This window comes from Vipera berus (assembly GCF_964194415.1).
Source record: "Vipera berus genome assembly, chromosome: 5".
NCBI lineage: Eukaryota > Metazoa > Chordata > Lepidosauria > Squamata > Viperidae > Vipera > Vipera berus.
The window spans coordinates 49,917,437-49,940,947 of NC_138207.1; the positions used below are offsets into that span (position 1 = coordinate 49,917,437).

At 37.3% G+C, this 23,511-nt stretch overlaps 2 protein-coding genes across 4 annotated transcripts in view; one reads left to right on the forward strand and one right to left on the reverse strand.

The window, feature by feature from the left end:
* The first annotated feature begins 8,834 nt into the window (after positions 1–8,834).
* Positions 8,835–11,414, forward strand: SFR1 (SWI5 dependent homologous recombination repair protein 1). 3 transcript variants are annotated; one of them, XM_081329539.1, is made up of 4 exons: positions 8,835–8,960; positions 9,642–9,748; positions 9,835–10,239; positions 11,214–11,414. In XM_081329539.1, exons 2-4 carry the CDS (start codon positions 9,659–9,661, stop codon positions 11,403–11,405), a joined length of 687 nt encoding a protein of 228 aa, XP_081185665.1. In that variant the 5' UTR covers positions 8,835–8,960; positions 9,642–9,658; the 3' UTR covers positions 11,406–11,414. The 3 variants fall into 3 exon arrangements, with proteins under 3 accessions (XP_081185665.1, XP_081185667.1, XP_081185666.1); XM_081329541.1 differs by having other exon boundaries at positions 8,847–8,960; positions 9,813–10,239; XM_081329540.1 differs by having other exon boundaries at positions 8,928–8,960; positions 9,639–10,239.
* A 529-nt stretch (positions 11,415–11,943) lies between these two features.
* CFAP43 (cilia and flagella associated protein 43) overlaps positions 11,944–23,511 on the reverse strand; it is a gene marked incomplete at both ends in the record, with an annotated part of 57,236 nt that continues 45,668 nt past the window's right edge. Inside the window, 11 exon segments of the mRNA XM_081328564.1 lie at positions 11,944–12,119; positions 12,654–12,807; positions 15,089–15,169; positions 17,843–18,007; positions 18,776–18,935; positions 19,542–19,654; positions 19,960–20,167; positions 20,999–21,087; positions 22,237–22,323; positions 22,728–22,835; positions 22,915–23,034. Of these exon segments, the coding sequence (XP_081184690.1) occupies positions 11,944–12,119; positions 12,654–12,807; positions 15,089–15,169; positions 17,843–18,007; positions 18,776–18,935; positions 19,542–19,654; positions 19,960–20,167; positions 20,999–21,087; positions 22,237–22,323; positions 22,728–22,835; positions 22,915–23,034 (1,461 nt within the window).

Sequence of the window (23,511 nt, forward strand, 5' to 3'; positions counted from 1 at the left end):
TTGCAAAATAGGTGTATCCTATTATCCAACATGTAGCTTCTGTTTTGACCTTTATACCCTTTTAGTGCACTGATGTTATTGTAGCCTGCAGGCTGGATTCATCCCTCAAACAATTATGCTTGATTTCCATCCAAGTACACTTACTAAGAGTACCTTGGACTGTAAGAAGAAAGCATCAATCACTCCTAAGCTAATTAAAGGCTCACTGCAACTTTGAGGTGATGATCAGCAAGAAGAACCTTACATTATTGCAACCATGTGATGTAAATGATGGACTAAAAGAAATAATTATGCAAGGTTTAAGGGAGAAAATGATAGCTGGATACAAATTCCATGTTTTTGGAAGAGCTTTCAATTAGTAAAAACAGGCAAAATTGCAAGCACTTTTCTATACAAAAGTTGAATCAGATTCAGTGGCATTTGCTAACCTATTCAAGTGACTTAAAATAAGCCACTTGGCTCTGGGTACATATTAATCCTGTTACTACATATTGTTTCTTAGATTCATTTTGAAAGAGTGAGCATGATTTAGATGTTGAATTATGATACAATATTGCAGGAGGCACATGTAGAGCACTAGATCGGTTCTATCTTTCCTTTCCTCATAGAGAAGAAATTGTAGAAAATATGTTGCAAAAGAAAAATAGACTCATCTGAACTCTGCATAAAAATTTTTTGAACAAGGCATGATGAATAAAATGAAACAAGTAACTTCATCTGGAAATGTTCTTCTCCACCCAGACTCATGGGGTTATGGATTTGGCATTTGCTAAGTTAAGGAAGGCTGCTTCTGTGTGACTTTCCACCACCTAAATGTGTGTGCATTATACATGTGAAGGTTTTGTTGCTACATGATGCTGCATGGAGAAGTTAACTGCCTTAGGAGGGGACTGCCATTGTAGGTATATGACTGATACGTGAAGAAGGGTGCGGCCTCTGAGAACAGACAAGCTGAACATGCCTGTTCAAGTTGCGATTTCTCACAATGACTCTGGGGGGATGCAGATAATACAGACCACAGGTTTCCTTGGATACCTGAAAATGCACTCCAATACTTCACTATGCCATGGCTGTATCCAATCATACATAGACATATACCCTCCCCTCAGATAACATGGACTTAGAGCAGACAGCATAACTGATTTGCTAATACACTGGGCTGACTTACAGCAGCTGAAAAAAAGAAAATTCAGTGATGGCTAGAACTGAATACAAAGCCTATTTTTCCTGTTCTCAAAGATAACCATAAAGCAAAATTTGGGTCTTTACGACTATGCAATAGCACCCCAGGATGCATGACTGATACAAAGGATACAGCCTGATTTATAATATGGCAGATTTATGCAAAATCTAAAAATCACACCTTAAGTAGTTTACTTTGGGAACTATAGCAGGTGATAACAAGATTGTCTGGAGTTCTTTGTTCATGTGTTGAGTCAGAAAGGATTTCCCAGCCTTCTTTAACATCACATGAAGCAAAATGAGTAGTGGATGATGAACAAGACTGTTTGTAGCCCAGGCATGTATTTTGCTATAAAAATCTGAATGGAATCTAACATCATAAAAACAAGAAGAAATTCCCTTCAAAGTTCACTTATTCCAGTTGATGCGGTAGCAGAAAATGTCCAGACTTATCTAAACAACTTACCGGTAAATCTTTTAATCAATATTGATTCATATAAATGTTACTTACTCCCACTATCTGTACAACTGTCTCAACTGAATGTCAAGTTTAAGCATTATGCTGCAGATAATCTTATGCATAAAAATATAAAGTAAGTTATCATTTATAAAACAATTTTAAACACTAAGGAAAATTCTAAACTCAAATTATATTTTTAAATGCCAAAAATGTTTATATTACTATACAGTAGGTTAAAGCTAATATGTTAATGTTTGGCTGCAAACACAGTTAGAATTAGACATCTCTGAAGAAATTACATATAGAGGGTTGGAAGAGTCAGGGATTCAGATTTCCTCAATTCCTTTTCCATTATGTTCCAGGGCTGACTAGTATCATTTTGTTGGGTGATTATTTTATTCTAAGGGGCTTGCAATTTTCCTGCTGGCTCTTGCCTGCTACTGTTCCACCTGTTTTTCCTGGGGCATAGAACTTTTTCTACCAAGTGGAGACTTGCAAAACTGGCAATCCTTTATCAAAAGGTACATTCCAGAGGCATAAAATACTACCAACAAACTCACATGGGGAGGATTCCACAGTACAAATGCCATTTAGCACAAGATGGGACATGAAATGAAAACTCCAACAGACTCCTTTCATTGTGCCTGCCTCTCTTATGCCAAAAGAATGTTTTGCCTCATACAGTACAGTCATAAACATACCTATTCAGGGACAATTATATGGTTTATTCTCAGTCCCACAACCTTCCTTGATCTGGCACCCACCATAAGTGTAAGACTTCAACTTCCAGCATTCCATAGCAGTAGAACGATTGCTGAGTATTTGGGGAGTTGAACACTACATACTAGGAAGATTTGTCTATTTCGGACAGGTATTTACTACTCCTACAAAAGAAATAACAAGAGCCCAAAATGTACCCTGGCACAACAGAAACAAAGTGATACGTATTCAAAATGTTACGTTTACAGTCCATATTATCCAAATATAGTTATTACCTCATTATAGGCAGGGTTCATTGCAATTCCATAATTTGAGAGAATCCATACTTAAAAGCATGAAAACCTTTATTGAATATATTTTGATCATATACTAATTAAAATGGTCTAATAGGATATGATTATATGTGTATCCAGTGCTTTTTTTTTGAAAAAGAAAAAGGTGCCGGAACTCACACCTGTCATACAACCTGCCTTGCCTATCCTACAAGGTTCCATCCAAAAAAGGTGCCGGAACTCCATTCTGGGCGTTGTATGACAAAAAAAGCCCTGTGTGTATCACATTTTCCAGCAATAGAAAGTTTAGATAGTGCCATGCTAGAGTGTAGGCAATTCAAATGCTTACATCTCGTGCTCAGTTTGCATGTTAACAGAAAAATATATCCTCTCCTCTCTTGAAATCTGGTAAATTATTAGTGATCTTCTCAAAAATCTAAGTAAGCGCTGCCAACCCTAACTTAAATTTTTGGAAGATCACTGAAAATGAACACGAGGTGTAGGAATTTGAATTGCTTACACTCTAGCATGGTACTACACGTACTTTCCATGAGGAAAAAGGGGAAGAATGGATTTAGATAATTAAGAACTATTTTCTAGAGGGAAATATATATGCAATTTATTGTTTTGCCTAAAACTTCTAACAGCTCACATTTTACAGGCAATTAAAACAAGCTGCTAATAGTGAAAATAAGTGAAAACAAGAAAGACTAATATAATTATTTCCCTTTTGTGTCAGGTGAATGTTGATTATCAGATTCTTGGAGAAGGAAGCAAATAGGGACTGCAGATTGCACAGTCTATCAGGACTATCGTTTTTAATAATAAAACAATAGCACAACTTCATACTAACAAGTTCAGTCACTGGTTTCAATGGCCACTAACTGCACTTATGCTAAGAAACTGCATATATTTCATTACCTAACACCTGGAATTATACACAGTTGCAGGACTCAGGGCTGCCAAATTTCATTCTGGGACACCTTAATTGCATGATGTTTGGTTTCAATTATTGCTTTGATATTAGGAATCTGGCAATCTTATAACGTTTTTAAACTCGTACCTGTAGGTACAAGATACTGTGTTTTTCTAGAGAAGGGCAAGCTGTGCCAAGTTCTAGCATAGCTCACTGAAATTACCAGCAAGCAGGGTATTTTTCTCTCCTTTTGCAGAAACTTGCTTAATATCACAAAGCAAAATGACGCTTACTTTTTTGAACATTACATGTGGAGAAAGCAAATTCCTAACAGCCTCTAGTTGTGATCTGTTATACTGAAAGCAAAATCAGGCCAAAGTAGCTCAAAATGAATTAATTAAAAGGCTATGAGCCATCATTTCTTATATCTGGATATCTATCTTATATCTATCTTCTTAGATAAAGAAACAGTTTTGCAAGCATACACACATACACAAATATATAGGGATATAGAAGGGAGTAATTTTAGCTGATAAATAATGCATTTATCCAAAAGAAAGACTATTTTGAATTTAAAACAGCCACTCATTTGGAAGAAATTATGCCAAGCAAAAGGGCTATAAACACGTTCTATGTTTCCTTTGCCTTCAATATAAGCGCTGTCAATATCCATTGAATTCAGACCTGGAAATTTTTCTTTCAGTAAGTATTTCTGTTTTATAGATCTACAGTGCATATATCCTTAGATACCTACATATATAAGCATACATGCACACTAAGGCTACAAAAAAAAGCAGAAGGAAGGAACAAGAACTTCAAATAATATGAGAATTAATGATTATTAAATTTAACTGCCTGTAAAATAAGGCATTCAATTTGTAATATGTATGCTTGCATAAACATCTCTCAGCCAAAAGTTTAGTGGACATACACTGAGCTCATAACATATATCCAAACATGCTTACGGTATTTTGTAATAAATCCCAATGCATTCCACAGTTCCTGCTCCCAAGTAAATATGCACTTGCTGGCAATATGCTAAGGATCTGTTCAGCACTGTTTATACCATATAATTCAGGGTAAAAAGCCGGTAGATTAGAGCAGAGCTTTTCAACCTTTTCATTGATTGTACCACTTTTAGGATAAGGCAACATTTGAGTACCACCAGTCGCCTAGCAAGGTGTCAAAAACTTGAGCAAAAAAAAAAAGGAACAAAGTGATAAAGCAGTCCTCGACTTACAACAGCTTACAAAAGTTACAACAGCACTAAAAAAGTGACTTATGACCATTTTTCACACTTATGACCGTTGCAGCATCCCCAGGGCCATGTGATTTACATTCAGATGCCTGGCAACTGATTCATATTTCTGATGGTCACAGTATCCCATGGTTATGTGATCACCTTTTACAACTTTTGACAAGCAGTCAATGGCTGGGGGGCGCTTGTGGGGGTGGGTGGGATCCAGGGGTCTCCAGTGGAGAAGGGTGGGCACCAGGGAATGGTCCATCAGAGGAGCCTCACTGTCCCTCTTGGGCTGCCCGGGAGACTCCCAGATGGTGATGCAGGCTGCCCAGAGCCTTGGGCAGCGGAGGGCAAGCACCCAGCCCAGCCCTTGAGCTCCTGGGGCACCAGGACCCTGCAGATCAACCCAGTCCAGCCCCACTTTCCTGACGGGATGCTGGCTGCACTTACCTCCTCAAGGCTGCTGCTACTGCTGTGCGCACTCTCTTTGGCCAGGTTGCTCATGGTGGGTGCAGGAGGGCAAAGTGCATGGGTCAGAGGGAGGCCCACTCCCTCTCCATGCAAGGAGACCTGGCTTTGTAACCAAAGCATCCTTCACAATAGGATGGGGGACCACCAGGGGCAAGGGGATGGTGAAAGGGCAGCAGGGCTGCTGGTGGCCAAGTGCTAAGGCAAGAGTTCCCTCAGAGGCTCCCTTCCTCTCATTATAATCTCCTTCCTTCCTTCCTTCCTTCCTTCCTTCCTTCCTTCCTTCCTTCCTTCCTTCCTTCCTTCCTTCCTTCCTTCCTTCCTCTCTCCCCTACTTTTATTTTAAGCTGCCAGAGGCTCCGGGCAGAGGTGGCAACAGGCAGGCAGCGGTGGGTAGAGACTTCACATTTTGACCCCTCCCCCCTATTGTTGCCTTTGCATTGCTCTCTAGCTTCATGGGCCTTGCCCTTAAGTCATTGTTCATTATCCATATGCAGACAATGCAAACATCTTTTTAAAAAATGCCTGTTAGATGGCCTGAAAAAAGGTCACCCATGTAAGGGATAGTTTTAATATCTAATATGATGTCTGAAGAGGGACGCAGTGGCTCAGTGGGTTAGGATGCTGAACTTGTCGATCAGAAGGTCGGCAGTTTGGCGGGTCGAATCCCGAGTGCCGCGTAACAGAGTGAGTGCCTGTTACTCGTCCCAGCTTCTGCCAACCTAGCAGTTCGAAAGCATGTAAAAATGCAAGTAGAAAAATAGGGACCACTACAGTGGGAAGGTAACAGTGTTCTGTGTGCCTTTGGCATCTAGTCATACTGGCCACATGACCACGGAGATGTCCTTGGACAAGCGCTGGCTCTTCGGCTTTGAAACGGAGATGAGCACCGGCCCCTAGAGTTGGAAACGACTAGCACGCATGTGCGGGGGAACCTTTACCTTTACCTTTATGATGTCTGATGTAGGTCTATAAGTCACACAGAAGTAGTGTGCTGTAGAAGTTAAGATGTTGGGCTTTAAATAGAGAGGCCCACATTTTAAGCCACCCTCCAACATAGAAACTCATTGGTCACATTCTCTCAGCCCTCTCTGCTGTGAGGAAAATACTGTAGGAGGGAATGCTATGTAATCCACCTTCAGCTCCTGAATGAAAGGCAAAAATATCAATCTAATTAATCAGTGACATTTACAGGATTCTGTCATTTCCCACCCACCTGCAGACATTGCTGGCAATTTGTCTTATTACAAATTCTGCTTCTGTTTCTATGCAGAAAATGCAAAAACCTCCAAAGCTCCACCCAATTCATATATAAGCAAATCCAGATGACACTGTTGTTACTCACTATCATATTTAGTACATCCAATTAAAGCTAAACATTATGATTTAGCTTAACACGCAAAGCATACTACGTATTAATTTCTATGTCCTGAAGCATTAATTAGAAGGAACATGTGTACAGTACAGTTTCTAAGCAGCGGAGAAAGGTCTTTAGCCCTTCCCATTCCAGCATGGTCTAATATTTGTTATTGTTGGCAGAACAATATTTTAAATATTTTCTGTATTGTAATTTGAATTATAAACCGGTTGCAGCAGAGAATAGTGTGAACCCTGTTACACTGTTTCCTACCACCTCCTACATATTTCCTGCTACATACTAAATCAGACATGTCAAACACAAGGCCCGGGGGCCGGATCCGGCCCGCGAAGTGGTTTCATGTGGCCCGTGAAGCCATCCTGGAAACAGTGAGGGAACGGCCCCCACTGCCTTGGCCCTGGCCCAGAGACCCTCCTTCTGCCAGAGACCCTCAGTTCTGTCCCACTCCTGCCCAGGCCCCCATAGGCACCCTTGATGCGAACGATGTAGAGCTGGCCACGCCCACCCAGTAGGCCATACACAGTCTAGCCACGCCCACCCAGTAGGCCACGCCCACCCGGGCCATACCCACCCGGCCCCCTGAGGGCAACCGCAATGCTGATGCGGCCCTCAATGAAATTGAGTTTGACACCCTTGTACTAAATCATACATCCCATGTACCTTAAAATTAAGAGATAATTTATGCAAGGTGTGTCAGTTAATATTAATCAGCTAATTGCACATGCTCAGTTGCCTGGGTTCTGGCCCCCTTTTTGTGACCTTTTAGAAAAAAATAGGTTCTTTCCTCTTTTGCTAGTTATTTTCTCTAACAGACGTTTTTATAGCTTGTCTTCTTCCTTTCCCACTCTTAAGACCCAGCTAATTTTTGCCTACGTGTTTCACTTAACATCCTTCCTTTGTGCTCTCCTTTCCTGGTTCTCATCTTCTCCATTCACCTAGTAAATTTCCACTGGAGCATATTCAGTTTTAAATTTCTCTTTCAATATTAAAAATTTTGAAGACCTTTCGTTTACTTCTATCACTATTATATAAAAACAATTACCAGAGACCAACTGTGGAAGAGTTTGAACGATGTGAAAATCAGTCTTATGTTGATAAAATGGATCTGAAAACAGTCAAAACAAACTAAATAACTCTTGATTAACTAGGTGCCTTCAAATTCTTGTTGGCCACAAACTACTAAACTTCCTTCCAGAATGTTCTATCCTCAGCCTGGCCCTTTAGATTTATCTGTTAATTTATTATTACTATAATTGAATCCGTCCTTACTTCACGTTCTCTCTACTTTTTCATCATTATCATTCCAGGATCTTTGTATAATGTGTCCGAACTATAGCTTGAGAATGGTTGTTTGTACCTTGAACAATACCCCTGATTTGTTGTGTGATTAATGTGTTCAACATTCAAAAGCTCTTGGGTATTTAAACTGTATACACAAGGGCTTGGGAGACAAAAACTCAAGTTCTTCATATATCCCACTAGCCAATAAAAACTCAATTTCAAAGATTAGCAATAAGAATTACTTTTTAAACAAACAGCCGCCTGCCAGACTTTTACCTAACTGTGGTTTAAAGAATGGAAGAATCAGTGTGAGGACATAGAAAAATCATACCATGGAAAACAGAATTTGCACCCCTTAATAACTACCAAGAGAAATTACAATTAAAAGCCTCACCTAGACATTTTAATAATTGCTAAGTGGGAAGGAGAAACGTAACAGCAAACCAGACTTCATCTAGGAATAAGCTCATTTGAACATAAGGGGAGTTCATTCAGTTCGAGCCGGCCTAGAATCCTAAAGAGTTGCATTAAACCAGTGTTTTTCAAACTTGGGAGCCAATAGCGCAGGGGTCTTCAAACTTGGCCCTTTTATGACTTGTGGACTTCAACTCCCAGAATTCCTCAGCCAGCTGGCTGAGGAATTCTGGGAGTTGAAGTCCACAAGTCATAAAAGGGCCAAGTTTGAAGACCCCTGCAATAGCGTATTGACTTCAACTTCCAAAATGCTGACTGCAGAATTCTGGGAGTTGAAGTCTACGCAGCTTAAAAGTTCGAGAAAAACGCCGCATTAAACCCACGGCGTGCAGCCGACGTCACCCCGCCCTCCCCCTCAATGTCCCGGCGGGATTCTTCTGCGATTCGCTCTTCCTGCCGTCTTTCCCCGCCGTTCAGCCCTTGCAGCTGAGATAGTGACGCCACAGGCCGCGCGGAGAGGTTACGTCTTGCCGGGTGCGTTTAAACCGCTTCCGCTTGAGCGGATAGTTCAAAACAGGGCTGCGTGTTTACGAGCGGCCAGATTTGGATGGTGCTTTGTTTCTGAGGTAATTCTTTTTCAGTTCCTCTGAAGATAAATTTGTTTTCCTCCCAGAGGAAAAGGTACTTGAAATGATGCTTAATGCTCGGAAAGGAGTGCTCAGGTGGGAAAGGAATGATGCTTAATGCTCGGAAAGGAGTGTTCAGGTGGGAAAGATAAGAGACTTTTAAAGCTAATGGGAAGCCAGGTTGCACCCTCTCCCACCTCCTCTAGGCTTACTAGTTCTCGGCTCCCATGCAACTATTACAGGAGACATAACAAAAAGGCCAGGTGTTGTCTAATACGTACTCAAAATAGGCGACTGTTCCAGCTCACATTTCTGTTTAGTAGTTAAGTCCTGCAGAATAAATTCTGCTTCAAAAGAAGCTTAGTTAAAAACTTCTTGTGAAAGGGATGTGCACCATCTCCAAGAGTATAGAGTCTTTCACGTGCAAGTTGCAAAATGTATGTATGCAACAAGGAGATGTATCTAGGAATGTTGCGGACTTGTGGTTTTATCTAGTTTAGAAACAATTGTGCAAGTTGGTAGCTTATGATTTAGACTCTTCATGAGATCAATTAACCAGAGGTTCCTACGTCAGTGCTATAATGGAAGACTCCAGAATTCAAGCAATATTGTAAAAGATGATTTTACACCAGTAAATGGAAATTGTTACCTTAACCTTGAAATATTCTGTCTTTCAAGCAGGCTATTCAGTTCTCAAAATGGGGACACCTATATTGAACAAATCTAGATCATTCCACACTCCTGAGAATTGTGAGAATTCTGTTCAAAGCAGCAGCTTAGGGAAACAGGTAATAAATATATCAGGAAATGTATTTTAATGTATGTTTGTATATTCAGATTATTAAAAAACAGCTCTTGATTACATTTACGTTAGCTAATGAGTACAACTCTACGAGAACGGTTGAAGAAAACAAGAAGATCCTTTCAATCAAATTTTATTGTCGCCAAACAACTTAAAATAGATGATGAAAACAATAGTAATCAGAAGGAGAAAACTTTATCAATGGAAGAACCATATTTTGTATCGCACGCTGAGGATAAGTGCTTGGAAAAAGTTCCTGATGAAACTATGTGTTTGAAGAGTTCTGCAGAAGACAGATCACTATCTGAATACAATGGATATAATAAAGCTACGCACAATTCTTCAGAAATTAATTTGTTGGGGACAGACTGTAAACAATGGGAGCTGTTGGAGGAAAAGATGACACTAATGAAGCAGCTTCAGGAAAAAGAAGACATTCTTCGAAGACTTAAATTGGTCAAACTATATAGAACAAAGGTAAGTAAAGTAAATATTAAGACTTCATGAACAGTTTTAAATAAGTTTAAATGTATTAGAAATAAATCATGTAGATAAGGCTGTTTTTCAATACTTTTGTTATACTATTGCATTCCCAAATATTAACTGATCTTAGCACTTCATCAAGCCCAATTTATGTTCTCCTTGATTCTTGCATAATAGCTTTCCTCTATTCTAGGGATGAATAAGTTTAACTGTAATGGAAATTGGTCATTTCCTTAATAAGATACTATTTCTTGCCCATATGTAAAGTGTTGTCTATTTTTAATTTAAAGCTGAAAAGACTTACCGGTATTTTTATGCAATACCAATTCTATATAAACTATATTTGTACTCAATGTTATTCACTCATTGTCTTTTTGCATATATTAAAATTATGATTCCTTGCAGAATTGTTTAAACTGTGCCAATGTTTATGTACTTTGCTTGTTCTGGAAAGTAGGAAAGGGTTTTTTTTTCCAAACAAATATATGTTAAAATTCTACTCCTAAGTAAGATAAATATATTCTACAAGTAACGATAAGTAAATTTATTGTCTCCAACATGTAAAGATTTTTTAAATAGTTTTTGTGTATGATACTTTATTCTTTCAATTTGAAAGTACACTACAAACATGGGGCAAGGGGAAAATCCTCATATTTATACTTCTAAATTCTGTGAATTTCTGTTCTCTATTGCAGGGGTCTCCAACTCCCAGGCCACAGCTCACTACCAGGCTGTGGCCTATTTGAAATTGAGCTGTATGAGTGGCTGGCTGGAGAGAGCATGTGCATGCAACTTTGCGTGCACATGCGCCAGCCTGCTGTTCATGCAGCCCACTTCCCATGTCCCCCTCCAGCCAGGCTGCCAAGCCGCAAAGGTTGGGGGCTGCTGCTCTATTGGAATCTTTGTTTAGGTTATCCATTTCAGCTATATCACTGTATAAATATTGCTTTTTTTCTATTTCCTTGCAGAATAACCCAGAAGAGTTACAATTTCTGATATCAAAATGGAGAAAGAGTTCCCAAGCAATGCTATATGAGCTGCAGACAGCCTTATCTACTGATAACAAGAAATTAAGTCTGACTCAACTGATTGACAGTTTTGGATTAGATGACAAACTTTTACATTATATCCGAACAGATGAAGATTTTACAGATCCATAAAAATTAGTATTTTATTTCACTCTTAAAAATATATCAAAAGATGACTATTTTCAAAAATTGAATCTAAGTTCTGAACTGTATGATTAGATTATTATAAGAACCTGCTACCTCTTTTTGTTTCCTTTTTTACTCCAGCCTCTATTTAAATCCTGGCCTCCTTATTTAATACATTAAATTCCATGATTCTGTTATGTCCCTTCTCATTTGTTCTTAATACAGTCTCTCTTCAAATTGCAATCATTCAGCCAATTTCTTTTGCCAAGTTGCTTTAGGATACTTTTCCATATACAAGGATATATTTCTATATTTCCTTTATGCATTCCACTACACATCTTTTGGTTTTGTAAAAGTGGAATATACCAGTTGTAATCTGTTACAATATAAACTGGTAAAATTTAAGTGCATTGTGAATATAAATATATTGAAGTGATCAAAATAAATTATGATACAATATTTATAAAACTATTGTAATGTAATAAAGAATTAAGTTGAAAGCGAAAGGAAGGGGAAAAACTACCTTGCCTAAGAGAGTTTATTGCTAAAATTGTTGCACATCAAAGAAAGCCGGGAATGTTCTCATTCTCAATCTTTCTACTTCAGCTTGAAGGATGGCCAACTCCTGGGCTTGTGCTTTTGCAAGATCTACCAGCTGCTGTCGTTGTACAATGTCCTCATAATGTTCCTTAGCAATGTTTTGGTTCAGTAGTTCTGAGTCTGGTTTTTAAACAAAAATATTCAGAATAAAATCAATGAACTAATTACCAGTCTTTCCCAATTTTTTTCAAATTTACTAGTAGGACTATGGTAACTATCATCTTGTTATTATGAGCTGTACATCATTATACGATTGATGAAACATTTACTTCATTTGCACCCCAAATACTTGTTTATTTTTATTTATTAGATTCATTTGCTGCCTATCAGTATTACTAAAAGGCTCACTGAGTGAAGTGATCCAGTTGCTAGTGGTAGGAGATCGGTGACCATCTCCTCAAAATTATTGAAAAATCTAAAATAACAAAATGGAATTAAAGACAATAAAAATGTCAGAATATATTGCAATGCTTAACAATGTTGTGGCAACTGGAAATTGACCTAGGAGATTTTACATACTTCGATAATATCCAGATTATTTTGGGGGGGAAAATGATTTTCATAAAGTGCATAATGTGAACTCAGTAGAAGAAGAAAATCCATTGCGATCTTTTTTGGCAGAAAAGTGATATCTGATCCTTGCATGTGACTTACCAGTAGCCTCATAAATATGCCGCCTTTCTGATACAATAACAAGCATTTCTTGTAATTTTTTGCTGAGCTTCTGGTTTGCTACCTCTTTTAAATGTATTTGTTTCTCTAATTCTTTCATTATTTTTTCTTTTTGTTCTATATTTTTCTTGTGAACCTGGTAATTGAAAACAAATTTATTAAAAAGGGATCTTTAGAATGCATTAAGTGAAAAGGTGCTAAAACAAATTTTATTTTTTCTGTGAAGGAGGGCAATGTTAGATTTTAATATGATTTAATTCAAAGTTTAAAAATGTAGCTGGTAACTGAAACTATTAATAGAAAGTAAGGGTCCCAATGACTATAGAACAGACATGTCAAACTCGCGACGACGTGCTACGTATCGAAGCTTCTTCCCCATGGCCAGGAATGGGGTGGCCGTGGTTTCGTCATGACGAATCTGGCCCAGGGGCCGGCAGTTTGACACCCCTGCTATAGAACATATTATTTTGGTATATTGTTTCCCCAAGTGAGAAGTTGAAATAATTATATTACTAAAACAGGAGCACTCAATCATATAAAAGATTTGGATCCAAAGTAGGCAAAGATGAGTCTTTTCTGTTTCTACTGGCTTCTCTTTGAAGAAACTGGCTTTTTTTTCAGCTTTATGGTAGCTGTACAAGCACAGGGCTTTTCAACCTTTTCGCCCATTGTACCACTTTTAGGATATGGCAACATGCTAGTACCACGTCGCCTAGCAAGGTGTCAAAAACTTGACCAAAAAAAGGAAAAAAGTGATGAAATACAGGTAGTCCTCGACTTACAACAGTTCGCTTAGTGACTGAAGTTACAATGGCACTGAAAAAAGTGCCCCCAAGCCACAGCCGAGCAAGACGCCTGCCCGGCGGCACTCTTCCTCCTGTCCGAGGTTTTCATTGTTAGCATTTCTGTTGAGGATTGGCAGTGGGTGTGGGGGAGTGTTTGGTTTTTATTCCCTCCCCATCTGCTGGGTGGTTGCAGCAGGTTTTGGTCACTTCACATGACCCTGGGACACTGTGACCGTCATAAATATGAATCAGTTGCCAAACATCTGAATGTAAATCACAAGACCCTGAAGATGCTGCAACATTCCAGATGATCTGCACTTCTGGGCTCAACAGAAGCGCCAGGATCAGCGTCGAGCTCCAGCTGGAGCCTGGTGCTGATCCTGGCGCTTCCACTGAGTCCTGACAGCCCTGCAGCTCCAGCCGTCTCTTGCTCAGGATTTTGCGGTGCTGCCACCAGTTCAGCTCATTCCCCTCCCCCGCTACCACTTTTCTAGGATGGTCGCAAACCACCTGCCAGGTGCCAATGTACCACAGGTTGAAAAGCCCTATACAAGCAGACATACAGAAGCTTCATCAATAGATAAATGATGTTTTCAAATTATATATATTATTTACTTAAAATATTTTAAATAATTCAAGTTGCTAGTGATCTCTTTATCATTTGATAAGCTTTCAACCAAAGTTGCTTGCAAACAACTTTTTCTTCAATCTGTTCTATCCCCTTTCCAAAATGGTCTTATTTTTTGTCTATAAAAATGTGATTCACTGTGGAAATATTTCAGAATTGTAGCAATATTTTTCCATTTATGTTTTAGACTTCATATAAGTTCAACAATGCAAGACAAACACTAAATTGAGGAGAACTGAGTTAAGTTCTATAGTACACTCTTAAATTCTTTGAGGAAAAGTGATACTAAGATAATAAGCAAATGAAACGAACTGGTGTAAACTATTCTTCAATTTTGTCTCTTGAACATTATAAATAAAGATAACTAATAGCTAGAAGGAGGTTAACTGATGCTGTAGTGTATTCAGAATGAGGGAAATAAATCAGTTCATTTATGACAACTGAAGGAAGGAGAGGCAGAATTGAAGAGTGCATATTGAAATAAATCCTACTGACTGAGGTAACTTCCAAAATAATCTCATCTAGTAGTTGGGTGAAGGTCATTTGTGTGCAAATAAGTTTGAAAATAAAATTCTTTTAATAAGTTAATCCTTTTCATGTGGCAAACTTTGTATACAATGAAAAAAGGTCAGTGTAGAACAGGTAGGCAACAGTGTCTCTTTTATGACTTGTGGACTTCAAATCCCAGAATTCCTGAGTCAGCATGGCTGGTTTCGGAAATTCTGGGTATTGAAGTCCACAAGTCATAAAAGAGGCAAGGTTGCCTACCCTGGTCTAGAAAAAGACAGTTTTTTGGGTGAAAAATTAGGACTAGTTTGAAGGTTACAGATGTGGTGAAAAGCAAAAGTAGAGGTGATTGGAAGTATTTAGAAGAACTCAAAATTGTCTTCCTTTAGCAGGTACAAATATGAGGGCATCTGTAAGTCTAAACTAAGATAAATACGTTGAGTAGGTTGTATATTCCATATTTCTTCATTAAAATTTATTCCATAAAAAAACCTTACCTTGTCTAGAAAGTTAAATGTTCCTTCCATTATTGATACTTCATGATTCATCCGCTTATCATAGTTTAAGACTGATAAGAACTATGAAAAACAAAAGATTAAGCTAATATAGCTGATGCTTCCAATGTTAAATCCTAGATTTGCAATATTAACAAAGCAAAAGTAATCTTCCAAAGGCAGATTGTTCTGCTTTCCAGCAACAAATCTTAAGTAAATTCACATTTACCTCCAAAGTGCTTTTATTGAGCTAGCACAGACTATAATATCCTGTCTCAGGTATAGTGCATATATAGTTGTGCTTAAGATTGTGAACCCTGTTGAATGTTAAAATATTTTTGCAGAAATATGACCTTAAATTTGATCTGCTCTCCATGTAAGTCCTAAAATAGATAAAACCTAATTTACTGAATAAGTAAAAAACATACTTTTTTCACTTTACGGAATAAAGTGATCCAAAACTACATATTTGTATGTTCAAAGATATATATGTTTTCTGAGGTTATATATATATATATATATATATATATATATATATATATATATATATATATATATATATATATATATATATATATATATATATATATATATATATATATATATATATATATATATATATATATATATATATATATATATATATATATATATATATATATATATTTTAATATAGATATATATATATATATTTTAATCCCATTTATATCCCGCCCTTCTCTGAAGACTCAGGGCGGCTTACAATCTAAAGCACAATGTGCTTAGCAATAGCCTTCATTCTATGTATATACCTGCTTATTAGGGCTTTCGCCCGCCCCCCCAAGCGGCATTATTACGAAGTCAGCTTAATTGCCCCCAACAATCTGGGTCCTCATTTTACCTACCTCGGAAGGATGGAAGGCTGAGTCAACCTTGAGCCTGGTGGGATGTGAACCTGCACTAATTGCAGGCAGCTGGTGTTACTTAAGGAGGCATTAGCCCACTGCTCCACCAAGCCTCTTTGAACCTTTGCTTTCACTAAGTAGCATACCTTCTTGGGCAGCAGCAACTTCAAACATTTCCAATAATTTGATCAGTCCTACACATCAACTTGGACGAATTTTAGCCCATTCCTCCTTATCGAACACTTCAACTCAGAAATTTTGTGGGCTTCCTCATGTGAACTGCCTGCTTCAGATTCTTCCACATTTCTATAGGATTAAGGTCAGGACTTTGACTTGGCCATTCCAGAATATTAACTTTCTTCTGCTTTTAACTATTCTTTGGTTGTACAATATGTGTGTTTAGGGTTGTTGTCATATGACCCACTTTCTCAGTTCAAAGACATACCCTGATATTTCCCTGTAGAATTTGTTGGTATAATTCAGAATTCAGAATTCCATCAATGATGGCACAGATGAGATAAGGCTTTCCTATTGGAAGGCAGTGTTGTGTCTTTTGTAAAATAAAACTTTTCATCTAAGCCAAAAAGTTCTATTTTGATCTCATCTGTCCACGGAACATTCTTCTAATAGTTTTCTGGCTTATCCAGATTTTACAAACTGTAGACGGACAGCAATGTTCTTTTGGAAGAGTAGTGGCTTTCTCCTTGTAACTGCCTTCCACATTATTGTTCAATGTTCTTCTAACGGTGGTCTCATGAACATTGATATTTGCCAATGGGACAGAGGACTTTAGTTCCTTACATGTTATCCTTGGCTATTTGAAAACCACCTAGAGTATTACTTATCTTATACTTGGTGAGATCTTGGTATCCTAGGAAGGATAAGAATGGTACTGAATTGCCTCCATTTGTACACAATCTGCCTGACAATAGATTGGTAAAGTCAAAATTCTTCGGAAATAGTTTGTAACATTTTCCATCCTGGTGAGTATCAACAATTATTTTTAGAGGTCCTCAGAAATCTCCTTTTTTCAAGCCATGACACACCTCTATATATTTGTGTTGTGAAGAGCAGATTTAATCAAAATACCCAGAATTCTATTCAGACCTCCCACACTTACACCTGATTGTATTCCTACTGAGGGAAACACCTATAATGTGTGGATGAACCTGGGGGAATGAGGGGAAGAGAGATTGCTTGGGAAACAATCAGAAAATTGTTTCAGTGGGTTAATGGTCAGAGAAGGAAACTTTGGAAGGACTAATGGATCAAAAGTGGCAGCAGGAAGTTTGTAATTTCAGACTTGCAAGATTGTGTTAATGTAGTCTTACAATAAAGTTGAATAAATTCATCTAGTTTTGTTTCCTGTCTGGTTTACTTGGGAGGCCTGACCACACCTGACTCTAGTTTCCCTTTCAAATGAACTGATAATTCTAGAGTTCACATACTTTTTTCTCCAGACAAATACATAATTGGATCATTTTCTTTAATAAAATCAGTGAATATGCCTAATATATATTCAGAGTTGTCTCATGGTGAGATGGGTGATAAAAAATTAATAAATAATTTTTTATATTCGTTTATTTAATTGGTTTTATATCTATTTTTAGGACTTATGTGGAGAACATGTTTTAGGTCAAATTTATGCAGAAATATTGAAAATTTAAAAGGGTTCACAAACTTATAAGCACCACTGTGATGTAGAATAAAACAGAGAGGTCTCATATGCAGATATTGATGAGATAGGTAGAATATCAATAGCAATAGCACTTATATACCACTTCACAGTGCTTTACAGCACTCACTACCATATGGACTTTCTAATACAGTTACATATTTTTATATCATGATGTATTTGAAAATATGAACTTACAATCTGATGATCTTTTGTAACATTTAGTTTTTGTATATCTCGAGCCTTTTGATTCAGATCATCTACTTGCATCTGCATTTTTCTATGTTCCCATTCCAGCTGAAATATCCCTTTACGGAAATCTTTACTTTCTACCATACTGGCAATCTTTTTTTCTCCTTGAGCCTTTAAAAAAAAAATTCTTCATGCAACATATTGTTTTAAAATTGAAGTCTAATAAAATGTAGATGAGATTTCGTAAAACTGAAGGGAAAATGGCAAAGTTAACTCTTTTCAAATTAACAACATTTGTGTGCTAATTGAATATGAAGGATTTAAAAGCAAAGACAGCCAGATTGAATAAGAAAGAAAAATCACTGAAGTTATATGCTCACTGGTATTTAGGTTCAGATTTAGGAGAGTTGGTTATATTATATTAGTTGGGGCTTGTAATATGTCAGACATGTCAAACACAAGGCCCAGGGGCCAGATCCGGCCTGCAAAGTGGTTTCATGTGGCCCGCGAAGCCATCCTGGAAACAGTGAGGGAACGGCCCCCACTGCCTTGGCCCTGGCCCAGAGACCCTCCTCCTGCCAGAGACCCTCAGATCTGTCCCACTCCTGCCCAGGCCCCATAGGCACCCTTGATGCGAACGATGTAGAGCTGGCCACGCCCACCCAGTAGGCCATACGCACTCTAGCCACGCCCAGCCAGTAGGCCACACCCACCCTGGCCATACCCACCCAGCCCCCTGAGGGCAACCACAATGGTGATGTGGCCCTCAATGAAATTGAGTTTGACACCCCTGTAATATGTGATAAGAGAATTAAAATAAGGTTGATTGTTATTTAAAAAATTAGAACTGTATTTAATTAGAAGTTGTAAATGCAAAAAAAATAACTTTACATATAAGTCATCTGCAGAGGCTTTATCTTTTCAAAGAAAGGTTGTTACCCAGATCATGCTGTTCAGCTCTTCAATAATAGTCCTGTTGATCAGAACAGCATCTGTGTAATCTGGTATTAAGTGGGTTCCCTCTAGTTCCACTTGCCCTTGTTTAAAAAGGAACTGGACCATCAAATCTAATTGAAATCTCATTTTCTGCTCCCGAAACCTAGAATTAAATAACATTTTAAAAATAATATAACTTATTTTAACATTTTACGAGAATGTTGATCAGAAAACAACCCATCTAGATCATACTATTTATCTAACTATACAGGTAATCCTCAGGTTATGTCCATTTAGTAACTGTTCAAAGTTATGATGGTACTGAAAAAGTCATCTTACAACCAGTTCTCACATTTATAACTGTCACAGTGTTTCTGTCATCACATTATCAAATTCAGGCATTTGGTGAGGACTACCTGCATTGGGGGGAAAAATAGAATTTTTAATCTGATGGGTTCTGTATTCTGTAAGGTGCGAATGACCCATAGATGCCTCCTTTTTCAGAGGGCAACTCTTCCATTGTCTGCAATAATGTTGAATAAAGAACATGATTAACAATTATAATGTTTTCTTAGAGTTTCACTCCATAACAAAAAAGTCTTTAATGCTTTGGGTACTGTAGTGTAAGTTTATTTAGTTAAGATTACTACTACTGTACTACTATATTATTATAGTATGCTGTAATGTATACTATTATGAGATAATATGTATAAGTACAATAATAATGTAATATATGCTTTTATAATATAAAAGAAAAAAGCAAACTTACAAATTGATCTCAGCAAAAACATGGTCAATGTCTTTCCGCAGCTGTTCATCATCTTCAATTCTTTTTTGAAGGAAAGTTTGCATCTCTGCTAGTGTCAGGGCTTTTTGCTTCATCTTTGCAAAAAGGAAAATAACCTTTAGAAATTTAAGATTAATACCACTTTCAAATCACATTAAATTGTCTTTTACATCATTCATTTACACCTAGAGGCTGATGGAATGTTTGAGTCCCATGAAAATAACAAACCACTTTTTGCAAAATAAAAACTAGAAAGGATTTAAAAAGCAGCCACCTGCCTATGCATGACTGGGATGCTGTATGTTTCCCATTAGCTCGGTTCTGAGAGAATTATTTGTTTATATAAAATACAAAGGTCAAATTCAAATTTAATTTTTAAATAATGGAACCTTTTACATACTTGCTGTTCACTTTCTACTTTTGCTCGCCTAGCTGCACAAAAGCGTTCCCAGTTGGTGATGTCAAGCCCCTCAGGTCTGTTTTCAGGATTGTCCATTTCATCAATTGCTTTCATTAAATGAGCAAGAGCATCTTGATACATTTTGGCAGAGCCCGGCCGTTCACCATACGGATTTGCAGTATCTGTTTGTACTTTCATCTTCAAAGCCCTTCCATTATTGAACACAACAGGCAAAGAAAAATTTAATGTCTCCTGCGACATGTTACATATACAACAGAAAAAGCTATATATCACTAGTTTCATTTTGTCTTTTTTTAAAAAAAATCTCAGTAGTATGTGTGTATTATAAACTAGCATTTTAAAAAACTCTTATTTATTTGTATTTAATTTCTGATGATGAGTACTGATGATGTTGCCTAGTTTGGGTAATGTAACATCTGCAAGAAAACAAGCAAGCTCGGAGGGCAGTAAGCACCCCTCCTGTCGACGCTGAGCTAAAAATATTCTCCTTTATTATTTTAATTTCTACGTACAGATCAGTAGGAATGTTTGCAGTATTTCTTAATTTAAACAGAGATTATTCAGCTTTATTGTTGTCATTTAGTCAGTATATTGCAGGTGTTCTTTGTGGAGCTTATGTTATTTTGCTCCGTGGTTATACAGCATCTGATATTTTGCTCTGTGGTTGTATAGCATTCCATTTATTTTAAAAAAAATCTTTTAAAAGAAAAAGGAGTGTGGCAGGCCAAAAGAGACACTTTTATGATATCACTAGTAACTGTGGCTACCACCATCTCATTTAACAAAGATTGCTTTATTGGTCTGTTTAGATATTCTTGTCACGTATCTGCTTTAGAACTGAAAAATGAACTAATTCAATAAGCTTCAGTGATTTTCAGTTTTTTTCCAGATACTATCTATACAACTTCAATTTTTTGCTTTGGAAAGCAATGTCGCTGTAATGGTTCTTATAAGACTATTACTAAGAGGGAATTCACAGACTTTCAGAAAATGATGGAACTAATGAATTTTTTTCTACCTTGGTCGACGTTTATAAAGTTTGAATAGTTGATCTATATAATGAGTTTGAAGATCTGAAAATTCCTTTCTAAAGCCACGTTCCATAACCTATTGGTCAGAGAAAAAACAGAAGTCATCCAAGTTTAAAACTATTATACCTATTTCCAGTTCTGTTACACATAATGATTACATTTACAGAAAATAAGAAACTTTAAATTAAGGAATGTTGAATTTTAATTGACATATCCACTTTGCAAAACAGTTGCTGACTTCAAGGTGACATGACAAGATCTTTCCCAAGTCAGCAGCATACATAAGGAATTCAATAAGAACATGTGGTCGCCAGTTTAATCAAAGCCCCCCTGACCCTTTGTCCCTATATGCAACATTGATGCACATACAGAAAAGTCAGGGCTTCAGTTATACTGTTATGAATGCTATCTTCATTTTTGAGCTCCCTTGATACTGTTGTACTTGCTGGCTGCAATATTTTTGTGGGCAGAACAACAGTCAAGATGGGAGTTGTGTGACTGAAGTCCTGTTACTTTCTATGTGTAGCCAACATAGTGGTATATACAAAATGGGCAGAGCTTCAATTGCACAGTCACAACCAACATCTTGATATTTTGCCATATATCCCATTTTACAGATGCTGCAGTCTTGCCTTTAGAACTGAAAAATGAACTAATTCAATAAGCTTCAATGATTTTCAGATTCAGATTTTTAAAGTCTGTTCAGAAAAAAAAATAAAAAAAAATCCCCTGACCCTTCAGGGGAATTAAAACAGACACAGTGGATCCCTGCAAGAAGACAGAGACAACCAGAATGATAGTGGTTCTCACTGATTTCAGGAAAGAAAGAAATGTCTGCTTAGCTGGATTTTTCAGCTTATGAAGTAGGCTTTTTATCAGAAGAAAGCATCCATGCTGTGACAAAACAATCTCCAAGGCTATTACGTCCATTAAAGATGAGCAATTGCTTCAATATTTAAATAAAATACCCACACAAATGATCTCAAATTGAACTGGCATTTGTTAATTATCTAGCTTAGTCTAATCCATTAATCAAGTTCAATAAGCTTCAATAGTTCAATAACCTTAAATACTACAGCTTCAGATGAAAAACTGTGAATCTAGAGCAGTGTTTCTCAACCTTGGCAGCTTGAAAATGTGTGGCTAAGGAATTCTGGAAGTTGAATTCCATAAATCTTCAATTTTCCAAGGTTGAAAAACACTGATCCAAAGTTTAAATTCTTACTTTGTCTTCAGCAATTAATATATCGTAGGCTTCTCTAAAAGCATCCACTTCTGTTTTAGCTGCCTTTACTGCTTCACTGGATATTACCTAGCAAAATAAACAAAGGCGGATATGATTGCTTGTCATTGGAATGTAAGGTATTAAATTATGTTAGCACAATTGGACTGGTGATTGTATACAGGAACTCTGTTCCCCACCTTGGACTATCTTTACTGAATTCAGCATGTTCCTGGCATCAGTCAGAAATGTGAGACACTTTCTTAATCACATGGAAAACTACAGACAAGCAAAACATATTTTATCTTAGCAGTATGTGAACTTTTGTGAAATGTAATGGATATTTATGAAGAATTATTGATAATATTTTCAAGAAGATGAGGGAATGTTATGGGAAAACTGTTGAGTGGGCCACTTTGATTCCAAAAGGGCAGGTATCATGAGAAATAAATACTTTGTCAACATTCCCCCCACCCCATCTCAGATGTTCTTGCCTTTTCCTTCCTTTTTTTATTAAGATGGTGATGGAGTGCAGCTTCTCTTGAGGTCAGCTCTTCATCCAGAAGCAGTGAGTAGATGAGGTTAGTTATTTTAAGTTCTTCCTAATAAAAGGTTTGAAAAGGGAACAATAAGGCTGCTGTTTATATTGAAGCAAGTATGATAAATATCATTCAAGCTCACCTGATATATAACCATTTCACAGTGGACTTTTTTGTCAAAGAGCCTGTTCAGGATTTCATCAAATCCTTGAGTACTTTCCTGAATTGAACCCTGAAGTTTTCTCAGTTCAGTTTCTAGAATCTGTGGAAGGAAAAGGTGCAGTGTCTCTATGTGACAATATTAATGGCAGATAAAAATAATATGTAAGAAATGTTTAGCACCTTTTTAATTTAATACCAAGAATTTAATATCAGGTTATTAATAACTTAAAAGAAAACCCCCTTCATCAAAACTCAGGTTTGTAAATATATTTTGTTAATTTCATGACATTAAGAAAAACTTAAGAGAAAAGCTACCCTTATTTCTGTGAATTGGTCCACTAGTTTCTTGTGAACTGTACACTATAAAAGAATAGCATTCAGAAAATAATAAAAGTAAACAACTACGGTGGCATGCTGCTGACATCTATGGAATAAAAAGAAATTAAACTGAATACAGGAAAACTGGCATGATCTCTTTGTCTTATGAGGGAAAGTGAAGACTGCCTGTTGTGGCCCCAAACGCCGAGACTGTCCTACCCGAGGAAGAGGACTCTGAGGATGATGGGGAGGAACTGGC